The sequence below is a fragment of the Capsicum annuum genome, chromosome 1 (assembly GCF_002878395.1).
Source record: "Capsicum annuum cultivar UCD-10X-F1 chromosome 1, UCD10Xv1.1, whole genome shotgun sequence".
NCBI lineage: Eukaryota > Viridiplantae > Streptophyta > Magnoliopsida > Solanales > Solanaceae > Capsicum > Capsicum annuum.
Window position 1 is genome coordinate 1,858,884 of NC_061111.1, and position 26,161 is coordinate 1,885,044.

The window sequence follows — 26,161 nt, forward strand, 5'->3', positions numbered from 1 at the left end:
TTTTTTTTTCTAATTTGATTTTTTTTAATTTTTATTTTTGTTTCTTTCACTTTTTTTATCTCTCTTCTATCTCTAACTTCTATTCCTCTTTATTCTTTTTTTTTTTTTATATATTTTTCTTTCTTCTTTTTTCTTTTCTAATTTTTTATACTTTTAAAAAATATTACTACGTCGAGAACAAAAAATACCACAATCGCTTATTGTATTTTTATGTGCATCATCATTTATATTTTTATATTCATTGGTACAATTGTGTTTGTATTTTATAGTTTACACTTGTATGAGTGTTTTTATTTTATAGTTCACGCTATTATTTATATTTTTATATTTATTGATATAATTGCATTTGTTTTTTTATTTTATAGTCATGCTATCATTTATATTTTTATTGATATAATTGTATCAAATATAATACATGTTTATACGACTTGAACTATACAAATGGTACTTATTTATATACAAATACAAATGATAAATTTAACATACAAATACTAACTATACCTTTGTATAAATGATGCATGCATATTTGTATATTTTAGACTTAAACAAATACAATAAATTCATACACTTGTTTGTGTACAAGTACAAATAATAAATTATAAATATTTACATTTAAACTATTCAAATACAAATAATAAATTTATTTGAAGTATATAGTATGATACAAATAAATATAAAATACAATAACAAAAAAATAAGAGAAAAAAATACAAAAAAAAATGACCAAAAAGAATAAACGAACAAAGCAAAATGAAAAAGAAAATACAAAAAAAGGGAAAAATGACCAAAAAAAAAAATGTAACAAAATGAACAAAAATAAAGAAAAAACAAACAATGGAAAAGAAAAAATGAGAACGAAAAAGAAAAAAGAAAAAGAAAAAAAAAGGAAAAGGAAAAAAGAAAAAAAGAAGAAAAGAAAGTTAAGGGAGAAATAAAAAGGAGAGGTTATGGAGTGTATTTAATAAGCAAGAGAGCCTCTGGATTGTAATTAATCAAAACTTAGGCTAAATTAAATAATTAAAAATTTATGTTTGTTAAATCATGTAGGTTTTCTTGTAATATAAGAGTACTTTTGTCTTTACATAATAAGAAGTAATAGATAATATGGATATCCATATTATCCATAATCAAACATGGGTTGGATTGGATATTTTATCCATTTTCACATGATCCACTTTTAACCCGTCCATATCCGACTTAACCTGCCCGTTGTCATACCTGGTTGAAATGGAAGAAATGGTTTAGTTAGTTGTTGTTCATTATATTGTTGTTAATGCTGGTGTATTGTTGTTGGTGTTGTTACTGGAGAATTAAAAGAGGGTTGTTGTTGTTCCTGGTGGGTGTGTCGTTATAGGGGGTGGAAAAATTAACGGGTGTTAAAGCACCATTACATATGTCCCTATCATTATGTATATACTCTTTATACTAATGGTAGTGACATATATGTACTCAAAGTATGAAAAAGGATGTGTACGTATCATTTATCATAGTTCGGTGCATATTTATTCTTTTTTCATTTTAATGTTTTAATTTCAAATAATTAACCCGAATCGCTACTCGACCCAATAAATCTATCGAACTCAATTTCAAACCAACTCAATCCGACTTTTATTTTTTGTTCTAGATCCAGTACTCACTCTAGTTTTCTCTTAAACCTGAACCCCAATCAAGTTGTAATAATTGATCGATGTTGGTGGTGGTGTTTAATGGTTGGAGGGAGTGGAGATTAGGCTAAAGATGACCGGAGCTAGGGGTATGGTAATGGTTCGTCGATAGGGTGTTTTCGATTCTACGGAGACGGTAGCTATATGGTGTTGACCAGTAATGGGTAGTGTTTTTTCGATGGAATTTCGTTGAAAATTGAAACGTGAGGGACTCAATTTATTTGGTACTGTTATTTTTGAGAGTTGTAGGTTGAAATGGACGAAATGGTTTAGTTAGTTGTTGTTCATTGTATTGTTGTTAATGCTGGTGTATTGTTGTTGGTGTTGTTACTGGAGAATTAAAAGAGGGTTCTTGTTGTTCCTGGTGGGTGTGTCATTATAGGGGTAGAAAAAATGCGTATGTTACATATGCGTCTCTTGATTTTAATTGGGACGGGTTAGATAGTGAGTTTATTGGATAAAGTAGTTAGTTTGAGTTAATTATTTAGAATTAAAAATTTAAAATAAAAAAGAGATAAATATACCTCGAACTTTGGGTACCATATGTCCCTAACGTTAGTCTGAAGGGTAAATACGTATTATTTCATTAATGATGGCGTATATGTATATCCAATGTATGATGCCGGGTATATACATACCATTTATCATACTTCGAAAAAATATTTGTCGCTTTTTTCAAAAACAGATAAGAGTATTTTTAAATGACCAAATACATATACTGCCCCTTAAACTTGCTCAAAATCTCATGAAATGTCATTTATGATTCATGGATATCCGATCGAAAAATGTATTCTAAGTTTTGTGGGTTTGTGACTGGTCTGCACTCTTTTAAATATTTATCTTTTAAATATTTAAATTTGTAGTTTGTTTGGTTTCAACTTTTAAAATCAACTTATTTTGATTTTTCTTTTATTTCAAAAACTATTTTCAATGAAATAAATTGTTTTTTGACCAATAAATTTACTGTTTCATTGAAATAATAAGATAGAAATTTACTTTACATTTTGGGGGGTGGGGGGGTGGTTTACTCCCTTTTCGTTTCAATTTTACTCTTTAAGAATACATGATAGTACACAATTAATTATATGAAATACTGAGTATGCTATTTTCTTTAATTTTACACATTTACTTATGAAATATGTTATTTATTTATTTATTTATTTATTTTATTTTATGCATTCGTCTCAATAAGACAAATTAACGAATATTGACATCACAAATTTTCCAAAAAAAAAATTCAAATAAATACCAAAAAATCTTTTTATGCATAGTTGTATCTTAAACCAGCTTAGGAATTAAGCCATTGTGATTTGTGTGAATAATGTTTGTATTTATTTTTTCAAACTAAAATAAGATGACATTTTCACCAACAGTAATTAGACATTTTGTCAAAGATTATGGTTAGACAATTGCATCAGTATTGAGACAACTTGGTAATCCTCGTTGGCCACCTAAACTTTTTGTAATTTATAGTAATAATCTTTTTTCAGATGTCATAATTGTCTCTCATGCATGTGAAGGTGTACTTAAACTAATTTATTTAATTTAGCCAATAAGATTCTATTAAGAATTCTACATACACGTTGCCCTTTCATTATTTCTTAATCTTTCGTTTTTTTTTTTTAAAAAAAAAAAAGTTAATGTGAACGTGTTCCATGTCGTCAAATATTTGAGGAATTGCATTAAAACCTTGAAAATGTCATTTATAGTACGATGGACATTTCCATTTAACTAAACTATGACTAGAGAGTTAGATTTTGAATTTTGAGTTTAAACATGGAAACCATTTATTATAGGTGTAGTTTTTGTTTGATAAGAAATTTTTTATCGAATTTTTCTATCTCTATAAGATAAGGATAAGACTACGTATATTATTACTCTTCAAACCTTGCATGTAAAATTACACTGAATATATTACTAATGTCATTATTATTGTACTTCTTAATCTACTTAGAGGTCAATTACAAATAACAATTAATAGTAAATTTGAATTAAACAATAAAAGTGGTGAAGGATGGACTAGTTATAAGCTAAAATTGTAAATAAAATGTTACAATCAAATATAGTTTATGAATTATACAAAAATTCATTTTGCTAGTAAATACACATAATATATGCTTATGTACTAATCCATCGAAAATAAGTTGTAAGCAACAGCTATATGAGTCATTATGGTCATACTTTTCAATTTACGTATGTATTTGTATTTTGACTGACATATTAGATTACTAGTATATAAAAAATACACAATAATTATGCAACAACTCAAAGCTTGTTAATAAAATGAGTTGTACGTAACGGCTATATGAGTCATCATTGAATATGTCTTTCAATTCATATATGCATTTGTATGTTGACTGGCGTATTAAATTATCATTATATAAAAATACACAATAACTATCCACCAATCCAAATCGAGTTAACAAAATAAGCTATACGCAACGGCTATATGAATTAATCATCACTGATCGCACCTTCCAAAGCAAATTAACAAAACAAGTTACACACAACGGCTATATGAGTCATCATTGATCACACCTTCCAAAGCAAGTTAACAATATAAGTTATACACAATATCTATATGAGTCATCGTTGATCAAATTTTTCAAATCATATATGTATTTGTATGCTGACTAGCATATCAGACTATTAACATATAAAAATATACATTAACGTAACTATGCACCAACCCAAGGTAAGTTGGCAAAATAAGTTATACGTAACGGCTATATGAACGGCTATACGAGTCCATCATTTATTACATCTTCTAATTCATATATGTATTTGTATGCTGATTGGCATATTAAATTATCGGTGTATAAAAATGCACAATAACTATGCCCCAACTCGAGTAAAGTTAACGGCTATATAAATCATCCATCAATAACCACGCTATTCAATCTATACACATATTATGAGAATTCATTATGAATTGATTAAATCTTACATTGGTTGCCGACTAACACTAGTGTTATACAAAATAAAATACATAAATATCTACGGACCAATCAAAAACAAATGGCTATATAAATCATCATTTAAGTCATTAACTTTGCACTAATAATATATAGGGAAAAAATACATAAAGTAACATATTTAAGTATTAAATTACAAAAAATAACAATATTTTTATCAAATTATATTTTGTAGCATATGTATTTGTATTTTTGTAGCAACAGTTTGCAAAAATACAAAATACATATCGATCATAAGGATAGTAAAAATCATATATATTTGTATTGTTATAACAACAGTTTGTAAAAATATAAAATACAACTTATTATATCATGTAATTACGAAACTATTGTTATGAAACTCATAATAATTAAGGGAATAAATATGCTATTTCTAAATTTTGCCCATATATATATAACTTAGATCTAAAAACGATAATTGATTAAATTAAACTTAACATGTAACTCAACTACGAACTATAATAAAATCAAGGCAAACCACAAGGATTGGTGTGGTGGTTCAGCACCTCACGCCTTAAACAAGAAGTTGGGGGTTTGATCCCCACCTCTGATAAATGAAAAAAATTCTATGATTAGTTTTCTACCGTTTAATGCGCTGATAGTGGAACGAAGAATCCCGATTGTAAGGATACTTGGGAAATCAAAAAAATAAAAAATCAAGGCAAATACAGAAAGTACATAAGAAAACACGGTCATTAGACAGTGTGACACACAGTATCAGAATATGGTTGCGGAATAATTCCACTAACAATGACCTGTTTTCAAGCCAAACCAAAAGGCTACCACTAAAAATAATTTAAATATTATAAAATCATGAATAGTACTATAAAAAAACAAAAACAATGGTGTTTTTGTAATATAACAAAAATCAAAAGGCAATTTAAATTCAATAAAACTCCAAAGATTCCATCTTCCTTTCCTTCCAAAAAAAAAATTTGAAGTTAGAAATGCTTTACCAGTCCCTTTTAGCCTTATAAGGGCTCCATATAACAAACAAATTTACTTTCCCTCCTCAACTTTTTTCTATTTCAAAAGTGACCTACTTTCTCGTAGCCCCTTCGTTCTATATTACTTGTTCACATAATTATTAAAATTAATTGTCGCAAATCATCTGTCAACTTACAAAACTGAAAGAAAACTAATTATTATTTTTTATTTTATCTTTATAATTAATTTTACTTTTGAAGTGTATACAAATTATAAAATTTCAAAGTAGTTTCTTAAGGATTAAGGAATAAATTAGTGAAATTTATCAATGTTATTTATGAGTTTCTAAGGAGTGCGTAAATATGCGTATAATAGTTTCTTAAGGAATAAATTAGTGATTCCATCAGTCTTATTTATAATTTCTTATGGAGTATGCGAAAGAGAGTGAAACCATCAATCTCATTTATGATTTCTTAAGAAGCGTATAAAGACGCATGTGGTAATTTCTTAAAACATAAATTAGTGAAATTATTGGTTTTATTGAGTTCTTAAGTAGCGCGTGAAGATGCGTGTAATAGTTTCTTAATGAATAAATTAACAAATTCATCAATCTTATTTATAGATTCTTATGGATTAAATTCGTGAAATCGTAAGTTTCATTTATGATTTCTTAAGAAGCGTGTGAAGAAACGTGTAAAAATGAGAGTGGACAACAAATATGGGATTGAGAGAATATCATTTTCCGTATGTCATTTTTATGATTACATACAGTCTGTACTATAAAGCCCCTCCTCTCCTTTTTTTTCCCCTCTTTCATTACTCAAATTTGAAAAAATTGCTTTTTCCATTTCATCATTCTCTCTCTACATTTTTTTCTCCTTTCAGTTTTGCGGAAAGCTTTAGTACATCAAGCGGCTTTGTTTTTGCTCATAGCTATAATTTTCAGGTAACTTTTCGATTTTTCCACTTGTACTTTTGAGATTAGTGTTAGTTGTTGTGATTTTTGCTAGTGTTTTGATCGTTAATCTACTTAATTTTGTGATTTTTGCTAGTGTTTTGATTGTCAATCTGCTTAATTTTGTGATTTATGCTAGTTTTTTGATTATTAATCTTAGTTGATTTTGTGATTTTTGTTAGTGTTTTAATTGTTAATCTGCTTACTTTTGTGATCTTTGTTAGTGTTTTGATCACTAATCTACTCCTTTTTGTGTTTTTTGCTAGTGTTTTGATTGTTAATCTACATATATTTGTGATTTTTTCTAGTGTTTTGATCGTTAATCTACTTAATTTTGATTGTTCTTCGTTGTGGAGATTGCGAGAGCTTCAAATTTTGGTGTTGATATTCAGTTATTCATTGTTGGAATTCTTTTTTGATATTTTAGCATCTCGATTGTTAAATCTGCTGAATTTTGATTGTAGTTAATCTTCTTCAGATTAATTTGATGCTATTATGAAGTGCTGTTGTCTGATACCTGTTCATTTCTCTCTATCATGATTGAGAGTTTGAGAGTTAATAGTTGATCAATCTTTGACTCGATGAGGTTGTTGATCTAAAGCTTCTCGAAGCTTCACTTTTGATGATTTTGCTAGGATTAATGAGTTTTCTGAGTTTTGTTCCGATGATCTTGCTAGAATCGATGAGCTTCTGAGTTTGCTTTTGCTGGAATCGATGAGTTTTCTGATTTTTGTTTAGATGATTTTGCTAGAATTGATGAGTTTTCTGAGTTTTGTTTCGATGATTTTGCTAGAATGATGAGTTTTCTGAGCTCTATTTTCGATGATTTTGCTAGAATCGATGAGTTTTTCTGAGTTTTGTCTCGATGATTTTGCTAGAATCTATGAGTTTTCTGAGCTCTGTTTTTGATGATTTTGCTGGAATCGATGAGTTTTCTGCATGTTGTTTCGATGATTTTGCTCGAATCCAATGAGTTTTACTGAGTTTTTTTTCGAATTTTTGCTCTAATTTGCGATTGAATTTCAACAGTCTTTTTCTGCTCTGTGATGAATCCTCTCACTTTTAGCTGCTAAATACCTTTGATGAGCTTTCTCCTCTGTTTTCTGTTAACTTTTGTGCTGAAATTTTTCTGTGTTCTGTTGATTTATCTGAGGATTTTGAATCTGTAGATCACAAATTCTTCAGTATGATTTGTTTCTTCCTTCATATGAACTTAATTCAGATTAATTAGATGTAGATACGTTTTTTTTTTTCTAATGACAGTTCTATCCGGACTTGCTTTCGTACACCTTGAACCTTTAACCTGCAATAAATATCAAGTAATTCTGATCAATTTCATTCAGAATTTTGAAAAGGCAATTGTTCAATTTTGGCTTTTGGAATCCAATAAGGTTCTGAACTTTTTGGAATCCACTACACTTGGCTTTACTCTTTTTTTTTTTTTTGTATTTGGAATGTTGTTATAGTTTATAGTGACATTAATCCGACTATTTTTTGGTAATAGAAAAATGGAAAGAGAAAAGAAAAATATAATTGGTACGTAAAGAAGAACATGTCACGTCTGTTATTATCTAGCAGCTGTCATTTTTATTTTTCAAAGTTGGCTGACCTTTGTTTTACCTGGGCGCCGGTTATAAACAGACAAAATAAATCTGTGATTGCCCAAACAAAAATTTGGATCTGGCGTATGGGAATCTAGATTAATCGAACTCAAATTCAGGTAGATATTAAGTGGAAGATTAAAAAAAAATATATAAAAAGATTAACTTTCTGTTCTATCTCCCAAAATTTTTAAACATTACTTTATTCATCTTAGAAATACAAGTTGAGGCTGGACTAATAAATCCTTATCATTCAGCTCTTTTTTAACTTCACACTTAGTAGGAGCATTAATTCATTGAGCTGCCTTTTTAGTTACTGCATCCTATGATCATAGTATTATATGAAGCATAAAATAATTTTGCACTAAAATATTTGAACTATGTTAATTATTAAAAATATAACGACTTAGAGTATATTTTCAGCTTTTTATGTAAAATTTACTTTAAAAAATAAAGTATTCAAAAAGAGTAAATGCTTTAGCCTCATTTTCAAATATTTTTGTTTTGAAGGAAGGAGAATATGCTGTTTCCCTCCATTTTTACCTAAAATGATTGGCAAAAAGTTTTGGTTAGTTGATTATAGGCTATTTCCTTTATGTGGGCCAATTTACATATGGCCTATCTCCAGAAAACACATGTTTGGCAGCTGGACTTAATTGTTTTTCCCTTTTTAGCCTTAGGCATTTCAATTTCTTTCTTTGGACAGAATCTGAAAATAGATATTGGATAATTGCATATCTTTTTTTTTTTTTTTTTTGGTAAAGGATGTTGTGTCCAGACCCCATTGTGTGGGAATTGTTGTTGTTGTTGTAAAGGATGTTGTGAAAATTGCATAATTTCCCACATTTTGTTTTAGTCCAGATTACTCTTTAGTCCAATTAAGGTTCATTTGATTGAGGAATAAGTTATTCTAGATTTGACTAATATATATACTTTGATTGGAAAATGTTTGGTTAATTAGACTAAATGAGATATATGTGTCACGAAATGAAATATGTGCTTGATTTAAAAGGATAAATTGGGATATATATTTATTTCAATTTTATCCTTGTTTTTTTAAATAAAATTTGGATGAAAAGCTTTGATGAAGGGCAAATGTGTCCTTTTCTTTTATCCTTGAATAAGTAATTTTGAAATTATTTATCTGACATAAAGTGTTGTATAAAAATAATACCGCAATGTCCAAAAAAAAAAAAAAAAACCCACAATTGTGGCATAACCAACCCCAAAATGAAATTTTTTACCAAACATAACATAAAATAACTCATAATTTATCCAGAAATTATGATCACCTTATCCAACAACCAAATGACCCCTTAGAGTTATCCGTCCATTTCAAAAAATCAAATTGGGTTTACATTGACCAACACATTCAATTTTCAGTGTGAATTGATGCCCATATGTCTTTATCTTTTGAAACAAAACTTATCACACTTCAAATTAATATAAAAAAAAATACTATAAATCATAAAATTTATAGCAAAATGTTACAGATTTTTAAAAAGAATGCAATCAGAGAAAAAGATTAGTGTGCAGTTGATTTCTTTTCCAGATGAGAATGTAGTTGAAGACTTGAATGAGTGTGTCCCCCACTTTCCAGGGAATGTTACAGTATATTATGTCTAGCTGTTGGAAATAGTATCTTAAAAATTCATACAGCTCAGTCTGTCCCTGTCAATACATTTTTCTTTTGACCTTCAACATTGCATTTATGATAACGAAAAAGGCCTTTTGGTTAATGCCCAACACAAGGATATTGAGCTGATCATCACAATTCTCATCCATATATTATGAAATGCTTAATATTTGTTGAGATATCATTCCTAGTTATTGTTGCTCTTGATTTGTGGAGAGATTGATCAGAAGCTATGTTGCTCAAAAAATAATGTTGCATCCGTGTCCGATACTCCAAAGGATGACTAGCTTTGGAGGATCCAACATGCACCCGTCTACATTTTCGAATAGTTTTAGCAACATAGCTTAGAAGTGGAATTGTGTGGATTCTAGATCATCAAATTAATGCTCTAGGCATTTAATACATTAGAAAAAAGCTATTAAGAATTAGGTAGAAGAACAAAAATTGGACATGATGGAAAAGATATTGTGTCCAGAATTTGGACACGTGGCCATGCTTGACATTGCTCAAAGAATGAGAAGAACATATGAACAATGTTCTTGTGTTTTATTCGTTCAACTTCAAGATTATAGGACTTAATATCTTCAAAACTTTGGAAATCCAGCAAGAGAGGCAAATTGATTGATTTCCCTTCATCTCTTTTGTTTTTGATTTGCTTTTTTTTTAATTTCTCTTTTCGGTATGTGGTTTAACGTGACTGGGTAGTTGATATTGAACATTCTTTTCTCAACAACTTTCTGTAAAGAGAAATCCAAATAGACTAAAAATTGGTATCATAGAGCACTTGCCATCCTTACCATCTTATTTGCCTTTCTTTTTTCCAATTGGCATCACTATCTTGTTTTATTTCTCATCTTTGGAACAAAGTTCTCTTTCGTCTTCTCTCTTCATTTCGTATTCGAAAATAATTTTGCTATTCATTTTTTATTGTCTTGATGGATAGAGTTACACAGTAAATACCATCCTGATGAACTTACTCCCATTTCTATCTAAAATTGTGTCATTAACTTGTTTGGTTGACGTAAAATTAATGTCAAATTCTGACATGCAGATTTTCTTTTCCAGTGCTGGAACTGACTCTATTCGAGATGGACACAACCCTCTATTGTTGAAGAGAGAAAAATAATTGACTAGTAAATAAACACCTGAAGAGATGACAAAGCATCGGTTCAGGGAAAAAGTCAAGTCCTTTTTTGGAAGTCATGTTGATCCTGAGAAAGATAAGGAGCTGAAAGGAACCAAAGCTGGTATATTCTGAATCCAACTTCCATTCTTTTAGTCAGGATATAGATAAATGTGGAGTGCAACTTTAAGTGATTTCGATATGCTTTCCTTGAGCCGAGAGTCTATCAGAAACAGTCTTTCTACCTTTCACAAGGTAGGGATGAGGCTGCATGTACACTGTCCTCCCCAGACCCACTTGTGGAATTACATTGGGTATATTGTTGTTGTTGTACTTTTTCTTCCATAGCAAAAAATCGTCTAGAAAATTATTTGGCCCTAGTGCAATGTCCAGGCAAAGTTGATACTCGGTCTTTATGTATTGCAGAAATTGAAGGCAAAATTCAGAAGATCTTAGCCTATCTTAAAGGAGATGGCAGAGATGAAAAAGAACCACTGGTGGAGATAGTTCAAGATTTTCACAATCATTACCAATCACTGTATGATCGTTATGACCATCTCACTGGAAAACTGAGGGAAAATGTACATGGAAAACACGAGAAAGATACTTCTTCCTCCAGCTCAGGCTCAGATTCAGATTCAGACTTCAGTACGAAAAATAAGGGCAAGAAAAATGGTAAACTGGAATTCACAGAAGTAACAGATGGCATCAAGGAAGAATTGGCAAGCGCAAATCTGGAAATAGTTGAATTGAAGGCTCAGTTGACAGCTGCGAAAGAAGAAAAGGAGGCTTTGCAATCCGAGCATCAGAGCGCTTCGAGCAAATTGCAAGAAGCAGAAACAACAATCAGTAGTTTGACTAGCGAAGCAGAAAGGTTGAAGGAAGAAAATTCAAAGCTTCTAGGTGAGACAGTGGTCCTCAAAGAGAATTTGGAGAGATCTGCAAAATCAGAAGCTGAATTAATGCAGAAGCTCGACGAGATAACTAGAGAAAGAGAAAGCTTACTCTTGGAGAAACAATCCATGGGAAACAGCGTTTTAGAAAGCAATAGTACTATTGAAGAATTAAGAACCACTATGGGGCAGTTGAAGGAAGAGAAAGAAACCCTACAGGTAGATTTGGAAGCCCTCAAAAGCGAACTTCCCTCGGTGAAGGAACAACTCGATTCTGCTGAAAAGGAAATAGCTCAGCTAAGTCAAACGCAAAAGGCCACAGAGGAAGACAATTCTTCACTATCATCGAAAGTTTTACAGCTCTCGGAGGAGATAGGGCAAGCTCAACAGAAGATCCAAGACCTTGTGACTGAAGCTGACCAGCTAAAGGGGATGTTAGATGAGAAAGAAAAGGAGTTCTCTTCTCACAAGGAGGTACATGATGCTCACAAAAATGAATCATCGACCCGTTTAAGAGGTATGGAACTGGAGATTGATTCACTGCAGTCTCAGAAATCAGAAATAGAGAAACAAAAGGAAGATGAGCTCTCTGCGTTGCTGAAGAAACTTGAGGAAAAGGAGGAAGAATTCTCATTGCAGACGGAAGCTTTGACATCAAAGATGAACAATATGCAACTTGAAATCGACTCCTTGAATGAACTGAAAGGCAAGTTGGAGGAGCAAATGGAGCAAGAAAGAAGCAAGATGTCAGCTGAAGTTGAAAACTTAACAAACGAGGTGAATAAGAAGGACCAAGAATTAGAGTCTCTTTGCAGCCAGAAACTTGAATTGGAAGCAGAACTGGAGAAGAAAGCACAAGAAATTGCGGGATTCTCAAGTGAGAGAGAGAGTTTCAAGCAGGATATAGCAAACAAATCTGCAGAGTCACTGAAAATTCTGGAAGAGAAAGAAAGTTCTCTTTCACAAGTGAAGGACCTAGAAGTGGAGCTAAAATCACTTCAGAATCTGAAACTTGAGTTCGAAGAGCAGTTGACAAGCAAAGATGAGACGATTGCTCAGATGAAAAACGACAAGGAGATGATGCAAGATAAAATTTCTGAAATTGAGAGGGCATTAACTGAGAGAGAAAGTGAACTAGCTATTTTAAGGAAGAAATCTGAAGAAGGAGAAACTGAATCATCTACTCAGATTGCGGCCTTAACTTTACAGGTGAGCAATCTGCAAGAGCATTTGGAGAATTTGCAAGTTCAGAAGTCTCAAGTAGAGTCTCAACTCGAGGCAAAAGCTGGAGAAGCATCAGAATACCTCACTCAGTTGGAAAATTTGAAGGAGGAATTAGCAACGAAAATATCACATGGCCAGAGATCGCTGGAAGAGATGGAGGGCCTAGCGGTACAGATCAGGGAGGAAAAGGGAAATCTCCTAAGCAAAATATCTGAACTAGAATTTGCATTAGCGGAGAAAGTGGAAGAGCATGGAACCTTGCGACAGAAGCTAAAGGAAATGCAAAACGAAGCTTCTACTCAGATTGTTGCCTTGACTGAAGAAGTTAATAAGTTAAAGCTGCAGATAGAATTGCTGCAGACCGAGAAAGGCCAGCTGGAGTTGGTAATTGAGAGTGGTAAACAAGAATCTGCTGAAAGTTTGGCAGAAGCAGAGAATCAGATCACTGAATTATCACAAAAGATTTTGGATCAGGAAATAAAGCTGAAAGAGCAGGAGGAAGCACTCTCGAAGTTGGTGGAAGAGAGGGACAGTCTAGTGGTACAGGTCAATGATCTCCAGGCCGAAGTGAAGTCTCTTTGTGAACAGAAGAGTACATTGGAAGAAGACATAAGCAGTGCAGACAATGAGAACAATCTACTGAAGGAGGAAAAGGGAAGTCTCCTAAGCAAGCTATCTGAACTGGAATTCACATTAGCGGAGAAATTGGAAGTGCATGAAACTTTGCAAAAGAAGCTTGAGGATGTGCAAAATGAAGCTTCTACTCAGATTGCTGCCTTGACGGAAGAAGTTAATGAGTTAAGGCAGAAGATAGAAGCACTGCAGACTGAGAAAAGCCAGCTGGAATTGCTAATTGAAAATGGTAAACAAGAGTCCACTGAGACTTTGGCACAAGCGAAGAATCAGCACACGGAATTATCACAAAAGATTGTGGATCGGGAAATGAAGCTGAAAGAGCATGAGGAAGCATTTGGAAAGTTGGATGAAGAGCACAAAAAGCTCGATGGTGTGCTGCAGGAGTACAAAGAAAGTCTCAAACTTGCAGAAATGAAGATTGAAGAGATAACAGAAGAATACCAGAAGAATCTTGAAAGTAAAGATCGGAAAATAGACGAACTGGATGACAAGATTGAAGATCTGAAGAGGGATCTAGAAATGAAAGGAGATGAAATCAGCACACTGGTGGACAATGTCCGGAACACTGAGGTTAAGCTACGATTAACCAACCAGAAGCTTCGGGTGACCGAACAGTTGCTGACCGAGAAAGAAGAGGACCACCTGAAGAAAGAAGAGAAGTTACTGCAACATCAAAGGTTCCTGGAAGAGAGGATTGCAACATTATCAGGGGTTATTGCTGTATACAAGGAAACTCAAGCCAAAATAATAGCAGACCTTTCAGATAAAGTAAGTGACACTTTGACTCAAATAGATACGTTCAATATGAAGTTTGAGGAAGACACCGGTCACCTGGAGTCCCGCATTTACGAAATATTGAATGAGCTTAAGGTTGCTTTGAACTTGATCAAAGTAGCAGGTGAAGAAAAGAAGCAGCTGAAGAAGGAAATCGACATTCTACTGCAACAACTGAAAGATGAGAAAGAATGTGCATCGGTGCTAAAAGAGAAGGTTGAACAATTGGAAAACGCAGAGAAAAACGAGGTGACTCAGAGGGGTAGTTTGACGGAAACTGTTCACCAACTTGAAGAGAAGATAGCTACATTGCATAAAATCATTGCAGAGAAGGACGAAAAGATGGGAGAGTATGAAAGGAAGATGAATGACAAAGATAAAGGAATGTTAGATTTGAGTGAGGAAAAACGGGAGGCAATAAGGCAGTTATGTATTTGGATCGATTACCACCAGAGTCGCTATGATGATCTTATAGAGATGATCTCAAAGGCTAGAGGAAGAAGACAAGTAGCTGCTTGAAATTCCTTTACAATATGGTACATTATTTTGGTTATGGTTTTCCTGGTTACCTCAGTTTTGGTCATTTTGTTTTTGGAGTGATTTATCTTCTTCGATCATAGTTTCTTTGGAATACCCTTATTTAGGCTGTATAGGCAGGTAATGCTACCATTTTTTCAGTACTGGAACTTCATTCATTGGATATATCGATTAGTGGAACCGTAATATTGTGAGTATTACATGCACATTTGTAAGATTGTTTTTGGGATATAGAAATTATTTCTAGACTTCATTCATTGGATATATAGTTTTTCCTTTCGGGGATGCTGCTCTCGCTCTATACATGTATTTTACAGAGTTTTTCATTTTCTCTCTTTGTGGGAATATACTGGGTTTGTTGTTGTTGTTTGGTTATTACATATAGTTGAATGTTTTAAGACAAAATTACAGGTGTATTTGATCTGCCATAGGTTTCATATAATTAGATAGTAAGTATACTAGTAGGGGATTTCACTTGGGACCAAGAGTTTAATACTAACGGATTCAGCCATTCAGGTCCATAACCATGAGTTCCAATGCACAAGATCTTGTAGCATATAAGGACCGCTACTACAAAAGAGTAATACAACAGGTCATAGCTGAACCCTGTGACTTGCGTGGAAGTTCTCTCACAAACCAAGCAAATCAAGATGAATTTTCACATCGCGTAGAAAACTGTAAAATGTAATAATCCTAATGCATTATTTGCAGGCACAAAATATTTAGTTCAACATGCAACTAGCACTCACGCCCGTGCCAATATGCCACAAAAGACTACAGAAATAAACATTGATCATGCGTAACCAAAACAAAAAAAGGGAACATCACCGGAGCAAATCATGAAATCAACGACCCAGATTTCTATTAAATAAGCGTTTGTGTAAAAATACTGAACAAATCAGTATTTTGATCCTATAATGTGAAAGTGCACCTACTGCTACTTCTGAACCACTCTTTATTGTTAATATATCTCCAATATAATGTAAGCCTAAAATATATAAGGATGCTCGAGATCTCTCCCTTTCCAAGTCGACAGATTACACTAACCCATAGACACCTTCCTCGCTTCTCCGAGCAAATTAACATCTAGGTAGAGAAAATAACCTAAGCTTACTCAAACAATTCAATCAGATATCCTCATTTCCACACCAAGAATGTCTTTTACCACTTCATATGTCACGAATGCAATTGCTATAGACGGGACCACCTGAAAATCGAAGAACAGTGTCATATTAACTCGAACCAAATCACTCTCTTAATAAATGTGATTGAAATTAGAAAACAATATTTCCCAATGCTAGGCACTACTTAGCTTTATCGGAAAACCAAGACAACATCTTGATATCAATTGAAGTGAACTGCTTTGTTTATACCTGGACATGGGGAGTAGGGGAAGAGAATATTTTCTAGAGATGACGTGATGCGTTACACTAACCTTGACTGAATTTGGGACCAAACCCTTATATAAAGCTCCAACCCCCTCATGCCGAACTGTTTTCCTGAATGCATCTATCATACCACTATACTCTACAGGTGCCTTCTTCGTCCCATCACCAATAACAACTGAAGCAGCATTTTTCCATCCGCCCATCTGCATTCTTCTACGGATGACATCAAGAGGGTAAGCAACCGTTTGCCCAATGGTTCCAGCAACAGCACCGCAACCAAGCTTTGTTACAACACTCAATTCATGATCTTGAGCTAGTCCTAATGGTCGGTTTTTGACCAAATAATCTTTTAAAGATTCATACACAGCAAAGTTTAAACCTACATAAGGAATCTGCATTTTGAACTTGCATCAGTAATGGTGTCATTTTGTTAAACCTACATCCGACATAATAAATTGGCCATATCATATTCCTTTAGATAAGTAGATGAGAGGGCCATATCAACTTTATTTCAGAACAACAATGCTTAATTAGTTGGAGAATAATAACAATAGGAAGCAACTAATGCAGAAACTTAAGATGCTTGATGTTTGGATATGAAGATCAAGTAAACCGTGTTGACAGTTAAGCAAGAGGGGAAAAGGTGGAATATGCATCGAGTGACAGTTCATTAAATAAGAAACTTGATGAGAGTTTGAAAACAACAGGAAATCATATTTTTAGCACTATTCGACAAGATGTCTCAACCCTAGACTTTCAAGCTAGCATTCATCTAAAACACAATCTCTTATTGAGGAGCTAAAGAGCAGCTGTCTTTCAGTTCATACAAAGACTTCTGCAGTAAAAACTGCAACCGAAAAAGTGTTCTCCAATTTAACTTAATATCTCCAGCATTATGTAGCTTAGCATACAAACAATCTCTACTATTGCTAAGAATATTCAATATTAGTCCTGGTTTTGGATAAGCTGGATTATCCTCATCACTTACAGCAATTTTTTTTTGTTGAAATGCAACTAGTCAATGACTGATTATACAATCAATATTTTATTATTACTGAGCTATGATGAAATTGCAATGGTCTTATATACCCAAAATCACTGAAAGAACTGTAGTGTACCCTATCCATAGAAAGGGGGTATGTTATTTAGTTTAGTGAATGACGAGGAAGGACTATTTTCATGAACTAAATTTCAAAGGAAATAATCCATGACTAACAGGATAACATGAAGCAGTCAAAGTGAGATGGTCACACGAGCAACAAAATGATCAAAGAAGTTTAATTTTAGGTCGAAACAGAAGCCATGTGCTTCTGAATTTGAAATTATAGCAAGTTGAATCAAAGCCATCACTTACCACACCTATCACAGAAGGGAGCCATCCTTTATACAGGGCACGCGGGCCTTCTTCAACAAAAACTGTTCTAAGAGCATGAAATATCCCTCTGTACTGGGTAGGAGATTGATCTGTCTGCAAAGAGAAGCAGAAGCATTACAAATTAACAAAAACCTGGGAAAAGTAAGCCCATTTCCATACACGATCTATGGGGGTAAAACTGCAAATTCCACAAGTACCTGCACAGTAATTCGACCTCGTACCAAGTCCATTGGGTAAGTTGCTGACATGGCGATGATGCCTGCACATGCTCCAGCACCAAGGCGTAGAAGAGGAGTAAGTTCAGCATCCTCTGCAGCAGGTAAGAGAAAATACAGTTAATATCGCAAAATAAGTCTATGAACAAGCTTAGACTCATAAATCGCTAAAGAGCCATAACATAAAATATTGCAAATTTTGTACTTTTTCAATGGAGAAGATGGATGAAACAACTATCTTGGCCGACATGGAACAAGTATATTGCTTAACAAAGTTTTGGCAGCGTAAAATCTAAAAACGATAAAATAGTAGATGGTGGCAGAGAAAGAGAGAATGAAGAAAAAACTGGGTAGTCAGTTAATTGTACCATTTCCAGTTTGCTTCCGGTAAAACCATAAGATTCCCCTGCAACATTTTAAAATAATAAACAGAGAAGACATTAGAGTTCATAAGCCATAAAAAGGTAAATCAGATATAAGGGGATATAAGAGAATTCATATGTTAATTTTTGTTTATCAGTAGTCTGAGAAGTACAGTGGCAGTTTGAAAGAGATTTTTCTTCGAATGTGATGTATAAGGAGTGGCATTTAACATTCTGACAGAAAGAAGTGGCATGGCTTACCTGGATGCCTCTTCATAGCTGAAGAACTTGACGGCAGAGTTTGGAACAATGCGGGCACAATTAGTACCATTTCCTTTGAACATTCCCCGGAGACCCTCAGTTCTCCATATATATTTCAACCCCTGAACTGTACCGCTGTATTTTATACTCTGAGAATTCTGAACCTGCACTTCAGCGAACAAAGGTCAATGTAACATCCTTGTAACATATGTTGGGGTGTTTAGAACTATTTACAGGTTGATGCATCTACATAAGCTCTACTTTATACAATCACACTCGCTCATGGAAATACTAATATCATCACAATAAAAGTAAATACTTTTTCTAATAAGTACACAACTATGTTTAATGTTCTGACTCCCTAACACGAAATTATAGTTAACTGAAAACTCATATTTGATATCTAATGGCATCACTTGTCAAACACATATATAATAACTGAATTGATATCCACCACTTTCAGATGCAACTAAACTCTAATTGGTACAGTTAGCTCTAAATACTCAATTGGTTTCTCAATCACTGTCTTAAGATGCTAAAAGATGCATATTTTTGGGTATCCATCTCAATATAGACCACTCATATACTGCAGGCACAACATTTCATGTAGATCTCCACTCACTTCATTATGAGAAAATCTGCAAGGATATACAGAAGAAACATCTCACATAATAAAGCTTAAAAGAATCATTTGAAATATTTACCTGGAGCAGAATTTTAAGCCTTTCCAATGGAGCAACTGCAGTGCGTGACCTGTAATACAAGAATGCAATTTAACTTGTAAAATCCTGAAAATAGGGAAAAGGACAAGAAATGCATTTAACCTTTGTGATAAGTATGTCATTATCCTCAAAATCAAGAAATAATTACATAAGCAGTGAAACTACCCCATGCAACAGAGCCTTTAAAAAAATGAAACACCTCCGGGGATTACTTTTAAGTAGATTTTGGGATGTTAATGAGGCAGTAAGAAATGCAACAACTGAGAGATCCCACTCTCCTTTCAGGCAACAAAAGGAGGAGAAGATATATTAAAAAACAGAAACTTATCACATCACTGTCCATGAAAGCGTGAAAGCATATGAAGACATGCAAAACCACATATCACACAGCCCTCAATTCATTTCATTTTCTTCCCAGAATCCAATGTCTAAACGAAGCTCTAGTTCGGTCTGCTTAATGCAGTTCTCCCTGTTTCCCGAGATGAAAGTTTCTTCTCTTTCCTTTTTCTCCTGTCCCCTTTCCTCCATCTACGTGGGAGGTTCCTTCAATAGAATCTACTAGATAATGGAATAAAGGGCATCTCTTTAGTTGATTCTTTTGTAACGTACCAGCCAGTCGATAATGGTTATCTATGTAGGTAAACATGTGGTCCTAACTATTACTGCATGCCTGCTTCTTAACTTTCATGGTGATAACATGCAATACTAGCATCGGACAGGCACTCTATCTAATGATCACTAATGCCCTCTAGGCATGCTATGTATTTGAAAAACACAATTTTAGATACCAAATAAACACGTCTCCTACTAAGTGTTGCTAGAGGAAGCCTCTGCTATGTACTATGGATGTGCAGTAACCTCCAGTTACCCTTTGCATAATTAGCATTTATTTGCTTCAAAAAACTCAACTAAATGATGTGATGTATAATTAGTTTATGAAATATCAAAAGCATTATCTAACAATTAAAAAAAAGTTAAAGAAAAACGAGGCTTTTCCTTTTAGCAAAGATGTGTTGCATCTTAGTTGAGCTATAAAACAACAACAACAACAACAACATGCCCAATGTATTCCCACAAAGTGGTGTCTAAGGAGGGTAGAGTGTATGCAAACCTTACCTTTGTTTCCTGAAAACCCTTGCTCACAACAAAAACAGTCTAGGGAAACTAATAATCAACGAGTATAAACTATAAATCGCACTCTTTGTCAAAAAAAAAAAAAAAACTAGAAATCGCAAACAGAGATTACTTTTTCTTTTGGAATTGTTTGTAACAATTAAGATCAATCTACGTAACATCAAAATGAAATTTTCACTAATTTATGCTGTAGAAAAGTGTACAAGGAAAAACTGATCAAAATTTCATTACTGTTTATCAGCTCCGGAACCAAAAACTGTTAATAAACGAATATCAACTAGAAACAGCAATGAAAATTTTATTACTGCCTCCAGTTTATACTCTTTTATCAACAGTTTTTGGTTCCGAAGCTGATAAATAGTAGAAATAAAATTTTCATCGTTTATCCTTACAGCATAAACTATTCATAGCATTCAAAATCAAGCGTAGATTCAATTAAAATTTTCGTTTCTGCTTATCGAAATTCATACCTTAACATTAAAAAAAAAAAATAAAAAAATCAGGCCTAATAATAAAGCAATATGCAGTAGAAAAAAGTATAATTAAAAAAAAAAAAAACTGTTAATTAACGAGCATAAACTAAAGCAGCGAATTGAATTTCTTTTTTAACATTCAAATTTAAGCATAAATTCAAATGATATTTCATTTCTGTTTATCCAATTCATACCTTAACATCCAAAAAAACTTTTTTTTTTTTTTAAAAGGACTGATAATAAAGGAATATGCAGTAGAAAAAAGTGTAGTAAGAAAACGATGAAAATTTCATTGCTGTTTATCAGCTTCGGAGCCAAAAACTGCTAATAAACGAGTATAAACAGCAATGAAATTTATACTCAGTTTATAACAGTGATAAAAATTTCAGCGATTATCCCAACAGTATAAACTATTCGTAACATTCAAAATCAAGCATAAATTCAACTTTATTTCAGTTTATCAAATTCATACCCTAACATCCAAAAAAACACACACAAAAAAATGACAAATAATAAAGCAATATGCAGTAGAAAATAGTACTACTATAAGCCAAAAAAAAGACGAAGAATAAAGTACTAACACTCCACCAGCAATTCCACCAGCAGCAAGAGACTTGCAAATACTAAAAATAGCAGCATGACTTGGAGCTTCAACACCTTCACTCGCCATTTTAGCTTCTTCAGCCAAATCAACTATTCTATTTACTGCACTTTCACTTCTCTTCCCTACAACAACATCTTCCGACGACGCCATTTAATAATCTCGCCGGAACCCTAGAGGAAAATTAGTTACAGTGTTCGTCAGAGTTTCGCCGGCGATCGAAGGAAGGAAAGGGAAGTACTGGGATTTTATTTTGGTGCTTCCTTGAGAAATGGGCAAAGACCAATATGGAATTTGTACTATTATATGGTGGAGTTGTATGATTGGATAAAGATTCAGTTATTATATAATAGTATTCCTCTTCGCTACATTTTATATCTTGTATTTTTTTTGTTTTTATTACTCCCTTCGTTGATCCTATATTTTTCTATTTAATTTATAAATTTAATAAGTAATTTATTTATTTTTATTAATTTTATTTTTGATATCAAATACAATACATTGTATATTATATTTTTTGAAGTAAAAAAGTTATTACTTCCTTCATTTATATTTACTTTTAGTTGTCTTTAATTTTTTAATTTAATTTTTATTTTACTTGTCATTGTTGACATACCAAGAGAAGATAATTTTTTTTTCTATTTTATCCCTGGCATTAATTATTTTTTTTTCAAATTAATTTCAAAATATAATGCAAACATCATTTAATAAGAGTATTATAGTAAAATAGTCATGTTATTACTTATTTTTCTTAATAAATGCGTGCAGTTAAAACGTGATAAATAAAATCAAACGGAGAAAATATATTCAAAGAATGATATAGTAAAATCTCTTATATTTTTTTATTTTTTTAAGGTATTTGCCAAACTAAAAATGGACAAGTATTTATGAACTATATCTCAAATAAATTATTAAGTAGTACTCCATTCCTTTGTTTCAAAAGTAATGGTCCTTTTTAAAAAATATATATTTTAATTTCAATTTTTCACGTGATAGATTTTAGATCATAAAATAAAAGAACATATTGGTATATTAAGCATAACCTTAATTTAAGAACAACAACAATAATAACGTACCTAATATATTCCCATCAAGTGAGGTCTGGGAGGGCAAGCGTACACAATTTATACCACCAGCTCAGATGTGAGATAGAGAGGTTGTTTCCGATAGACCCCGACTCAAACTAAAATAATCTAGATGAATAATAATAATAATAATAAGGATACAAAATAAATCAACATATCCAATAATACCAAGAATAAGATACACCAAGTAATACAATAACATCCTACACTCATACTAAACTTCTACCCTAATTCGCCTCCTCCACAACTTCCTATCTAATTACCTCCTTTCAATTTTTCTCCGATGTACCTCTACCTCGCTTGAAATCATCCCTAGTCAACCTCTCACACCTCCACATTGGGGCATTAGTGCCCCTCCTCATCACATGACCGAACCATCTCAACCTCGCTTCCCTCGTCTTGGCTTCCACCGAAACCACTCCTACCATATCTCGAATAACCTCATTTCTAATCATATCTTCCCTAGTATACCCACACATCCATCAAAGCATCCTCATCTCCGCCAGCTTTATCTTTTGGATATGAGCCTTCTTAACAGGTCAATACTCCGCTCCATACAATAAAGCCGATCTAACCACCACCATGTAGAACTTTTCTTTAAGTTTAGGAGGTACCTTAATTTAAGAACAATTTTTTTCTTAAATTTCTTATTAGTCAAAACAGATCATTCTTTTTAAAATGGAGAGAGTATTATATATGCCGCTCTTAGATAAACTATTCCCTTAATTTCAAAAAAGAATTACCAATTTTTAATTGACATGAAGTTTAAGAAGATAAAAAATACTTTTGAATCTTGTGATTTTAAATAAAAATTATGTCAAATGCGCCAAAATGTTATTTAATTTTGTGGTCTTAAATATATTGCTTGGAAAGTAGGAATTAAGATATTGTCACAGAAGATCATTCTTTTTGAAATGAACTAAATGAAAAGTAATAGCTCATTCTTTTTTAAATCGGAGGGAGTAGTAATTAAGTAGTACCTAAGGAGTCATTTGGTAACTAGAGGTAGCTTATTCATGTATTAATTTCGAAATGAGTTGTACTATAATATTTGATAACTAGTAAGTTATTCATATATAAAATTATAAGACATTTGATTTGCAATTTAAAAACCCGCATAACTAATACACGCGTGAGTTATTAGTAAATTAACATAGAATTTATGCAAGATAGAAAATAGAATAACTAATACTGATATAACAATTACCTGTATAATCAGTGGCTGAATTAGAATTTTCACTAAGGGAGTTTAAAATCGAAAAAAGTAGACACACGAACTAGCTGAAGGGGGTTCAACATTTATTATATATACATTAAAAAAAAAATCATATATAAATAGTATAATTTTTCGTCAAACAAATTCAGATGAACTCCTAATTATAAGGTAGCTCCGCGACTGTGTATAACCAATACACATATTACTAATACGTGCATAATTTCAAGCAACTACCAGACAACCCAAATATCAATGCAGACACCGAACACCGGATGAGAAACAAAAAAATATAAAAGTAATTGTATTTTGTTTTTAATTTTAAGAAAAGGAATGCAATCCCTATTTACTTTAAATTAACGAATTTTAGGCACAAATAATTAATACACAAACTCTTTTCCCCCTATATAAATTACAATAATCCATGACTTTTCACATAAAGTCATCTTTAATATCCTCAAGAATCTATTATACATTAATGTAGAGATTATTTTTTTTAGGTAGTAAATTAGTCAACAGTAGCTTTTAAGTAGTGAGTCATTTGTAAGGTGTATAAGAATAGTGTAAAATATAGTATATTAATATTGTTTGCGTTAGTTATATTTGTATTTTTCTTATATAATATTTGATTTGACGCATTAAAACTAACATTAGCGATATGATTTCTATAAAATAATTTTATTTTATAAAATACCCTCTATAAATATGATGGAAATGATAAAAGATTTTGAGGGATAATTGTGACTTTAACAATGTGCATTAGATCCATTACATTACTAATCTTCATGCATTAGTAATACATTCGTGTACCAAATAAGGAATTAGTAATACATAAAATTAAAGCATACATTATTTTTTTAATACACTCCATTTATTTTTTAATGTTAAATGCGGCCAATAAATATGCTAATTACTTTTGGATATAGATAATGATGACACGTGGAAATTAGGTTTATGATATGATTTTTTAGTATTCATTTGATTTCTAATTTCTAACATGCCACTTTATATAACAAAGTTTTTTCCATCACATAAATTATTTTGTGTGATAATGTTCAAATTAGAAAACGATTTGTTTTAGTTTTAATCTATTTGTAAACGTAAAATTTGTGGGGGCTCTATATAACTAGGTTCAATTTCTATTAGGGTCCTTATAGATACTTTACCTAAATCTTAACTCATGTGTATATATATATATACCAACAAATTCCCATTTCACGCATGTATACACAATGTCGGAGGTATAATTTTCATTGAAGGGTTCAGAAGTGTACAATGAACTAGCCGAAGGGGGTTTAACATTTACTATATATACATAAAAATTAATTTTAATCATATATAAATAGTGTAATTTTCTACCGAAGGAGGTTTAGATGAACCCCTCATTGTATGCTAGCTCCGCCTCTTTGTATACATGATTAATATATTTCTTAAAGATGCATCTTGAAGTTCCATAAGCTTTTGGAATATTTTTATATATAAAGTGATAAATGTAGCAAATATTGCTTTCGTCAAAGTCATTGTCTCGCGTTCTTGGCGATCAAATATATCATAATTCATATTACTCTAAATTCGAAAAAAATGTCACTAACAATTTTTGAATCATGAAAAAATAGATAGTGAAGAGTCAAGTGACAAACAAAAGTTAAATTCACATTGTTTTAAGTTAATTTATATATTTTTTTATCTTGTCTCCGCAAATAACATTTTTCTTTTATATATAAAAATCTTATTTCTTCATACTTTTTTGGGTGGTTACGAATTACGATTTACTTTCCATGCATTAAAATTTGTTGCAAACGCTAGTATTCACGATCATTTCAGTTTAAAGTGATTATGCTGAGTTATTTTGTAGAGAATGTTTATCTTAGTGCTTTTATATATTTTTTTAAAAAATAGAATATGGTTATTTGAAGAAAAAGATACTAAATTTTCCAAAAGATACAACCTATATCCATTCTTTTTGGTACAATAAAAAGTACTCTACTAGACGAAATTCTCAAAATATTTTCATATAAATTAAACAGCTTAAATCAATCAGAAAAATAAATTTCATATCCTCAAAAATATCTTTTTCATGTTTGGCTTAAAGACATTTATTCATATTTATTACTATTATCCTTTAGGACTGCGTTATAGCTGTTGTATGGGAAGAAAGTATTATTTTTTTCTTGGGAAAATCGATAGTCAGCTGACTAGACTTTGGTTGTGTTTGGTACAAAGAAAAATATCTACAAAATATATAATTCGTAGTAGTATATTTTTAAAATAAGCGAATTATTTATTTGTATTTCAATATTTACTAATACATGTAAAAATATATTATTTTAATACCATCTATATATAATCTAGAAAAATATGATTGAGATGGAATGATATCGAAAGGG

The 26,161-nt window shown here is 32.0% G+C and overlaps 2 protein-coding genes across 3 annotated transcripts; one reads left to right on the forward strand and one right to left on the reverse strand.

The window, feature by feature from the left end:
* Window positions 1-6,315: 6,315 nt before the first annotated feature.
* Window positions 6,316-15,207, forward strand: LOC107855291 (COP1-interactive protein 1). Of its 2 annotated transcripts, none has more exons than XM_016700279.2 (3): window positions 6,316-6,512; window positions 10,810-11,005; window positions 11,308-15,207. In XM_016700279.2, the coding sequence occupies exons 2-3, from the start codon at window positions 10,912-10,914 to the stop codon at window positions 14,925-14,927; spliced, it is 3,714 nt and encodes a 1,237-aa protein (XP_016555765.2). In that variant the 5' UTR covers window positions 6,316-6,512; window positions 10,810-10,911; the 3' UTR covers window positions 14,928-15,207. The 2 variants fall into 2 exon arrangements, with proteins under 2 accessions (XP_016555765.2, XP_016555766.2); XM_016700280.2 differs by having other exon boundaries at window positions 6,356-6,512; window positions 10,824-11,005.
* Window positions 15,208-15,785: 578 nt separating this feature from the next.
* Window positions 15,786-21,819, reverse strand: LOC107855292 (mitochondrial adenine nucleotide transporter ADNT1). Its single transcript, XM_016700283.2, has 8 exons — window positions 21,457-21,819; window positions 19,251-19,299; window positions 18,547-18,710; window positions 18,292-18,329; window positions 17,906-18,018; window positions 17,688-17,801; window positions 16,381-16,725; window positions 15,786-16,152 (listed from the first exon to the last, which is right to left on the reverse strand). Exons 1-8 carry the CDS (start codon window positions 21,627-21,629, stop codon window positions 16,069-16,071), a joined length of 1,080 nt encoding a protein of 359 aa, XP_016555769.1. The 5' UTR covers window positions 21,630-21,819; the 3' UTR covers window positions 15,786-16,068.
* Between the last annotated feature and the right edge of the window lie 4,342 nt (window positions 21,820-26,161).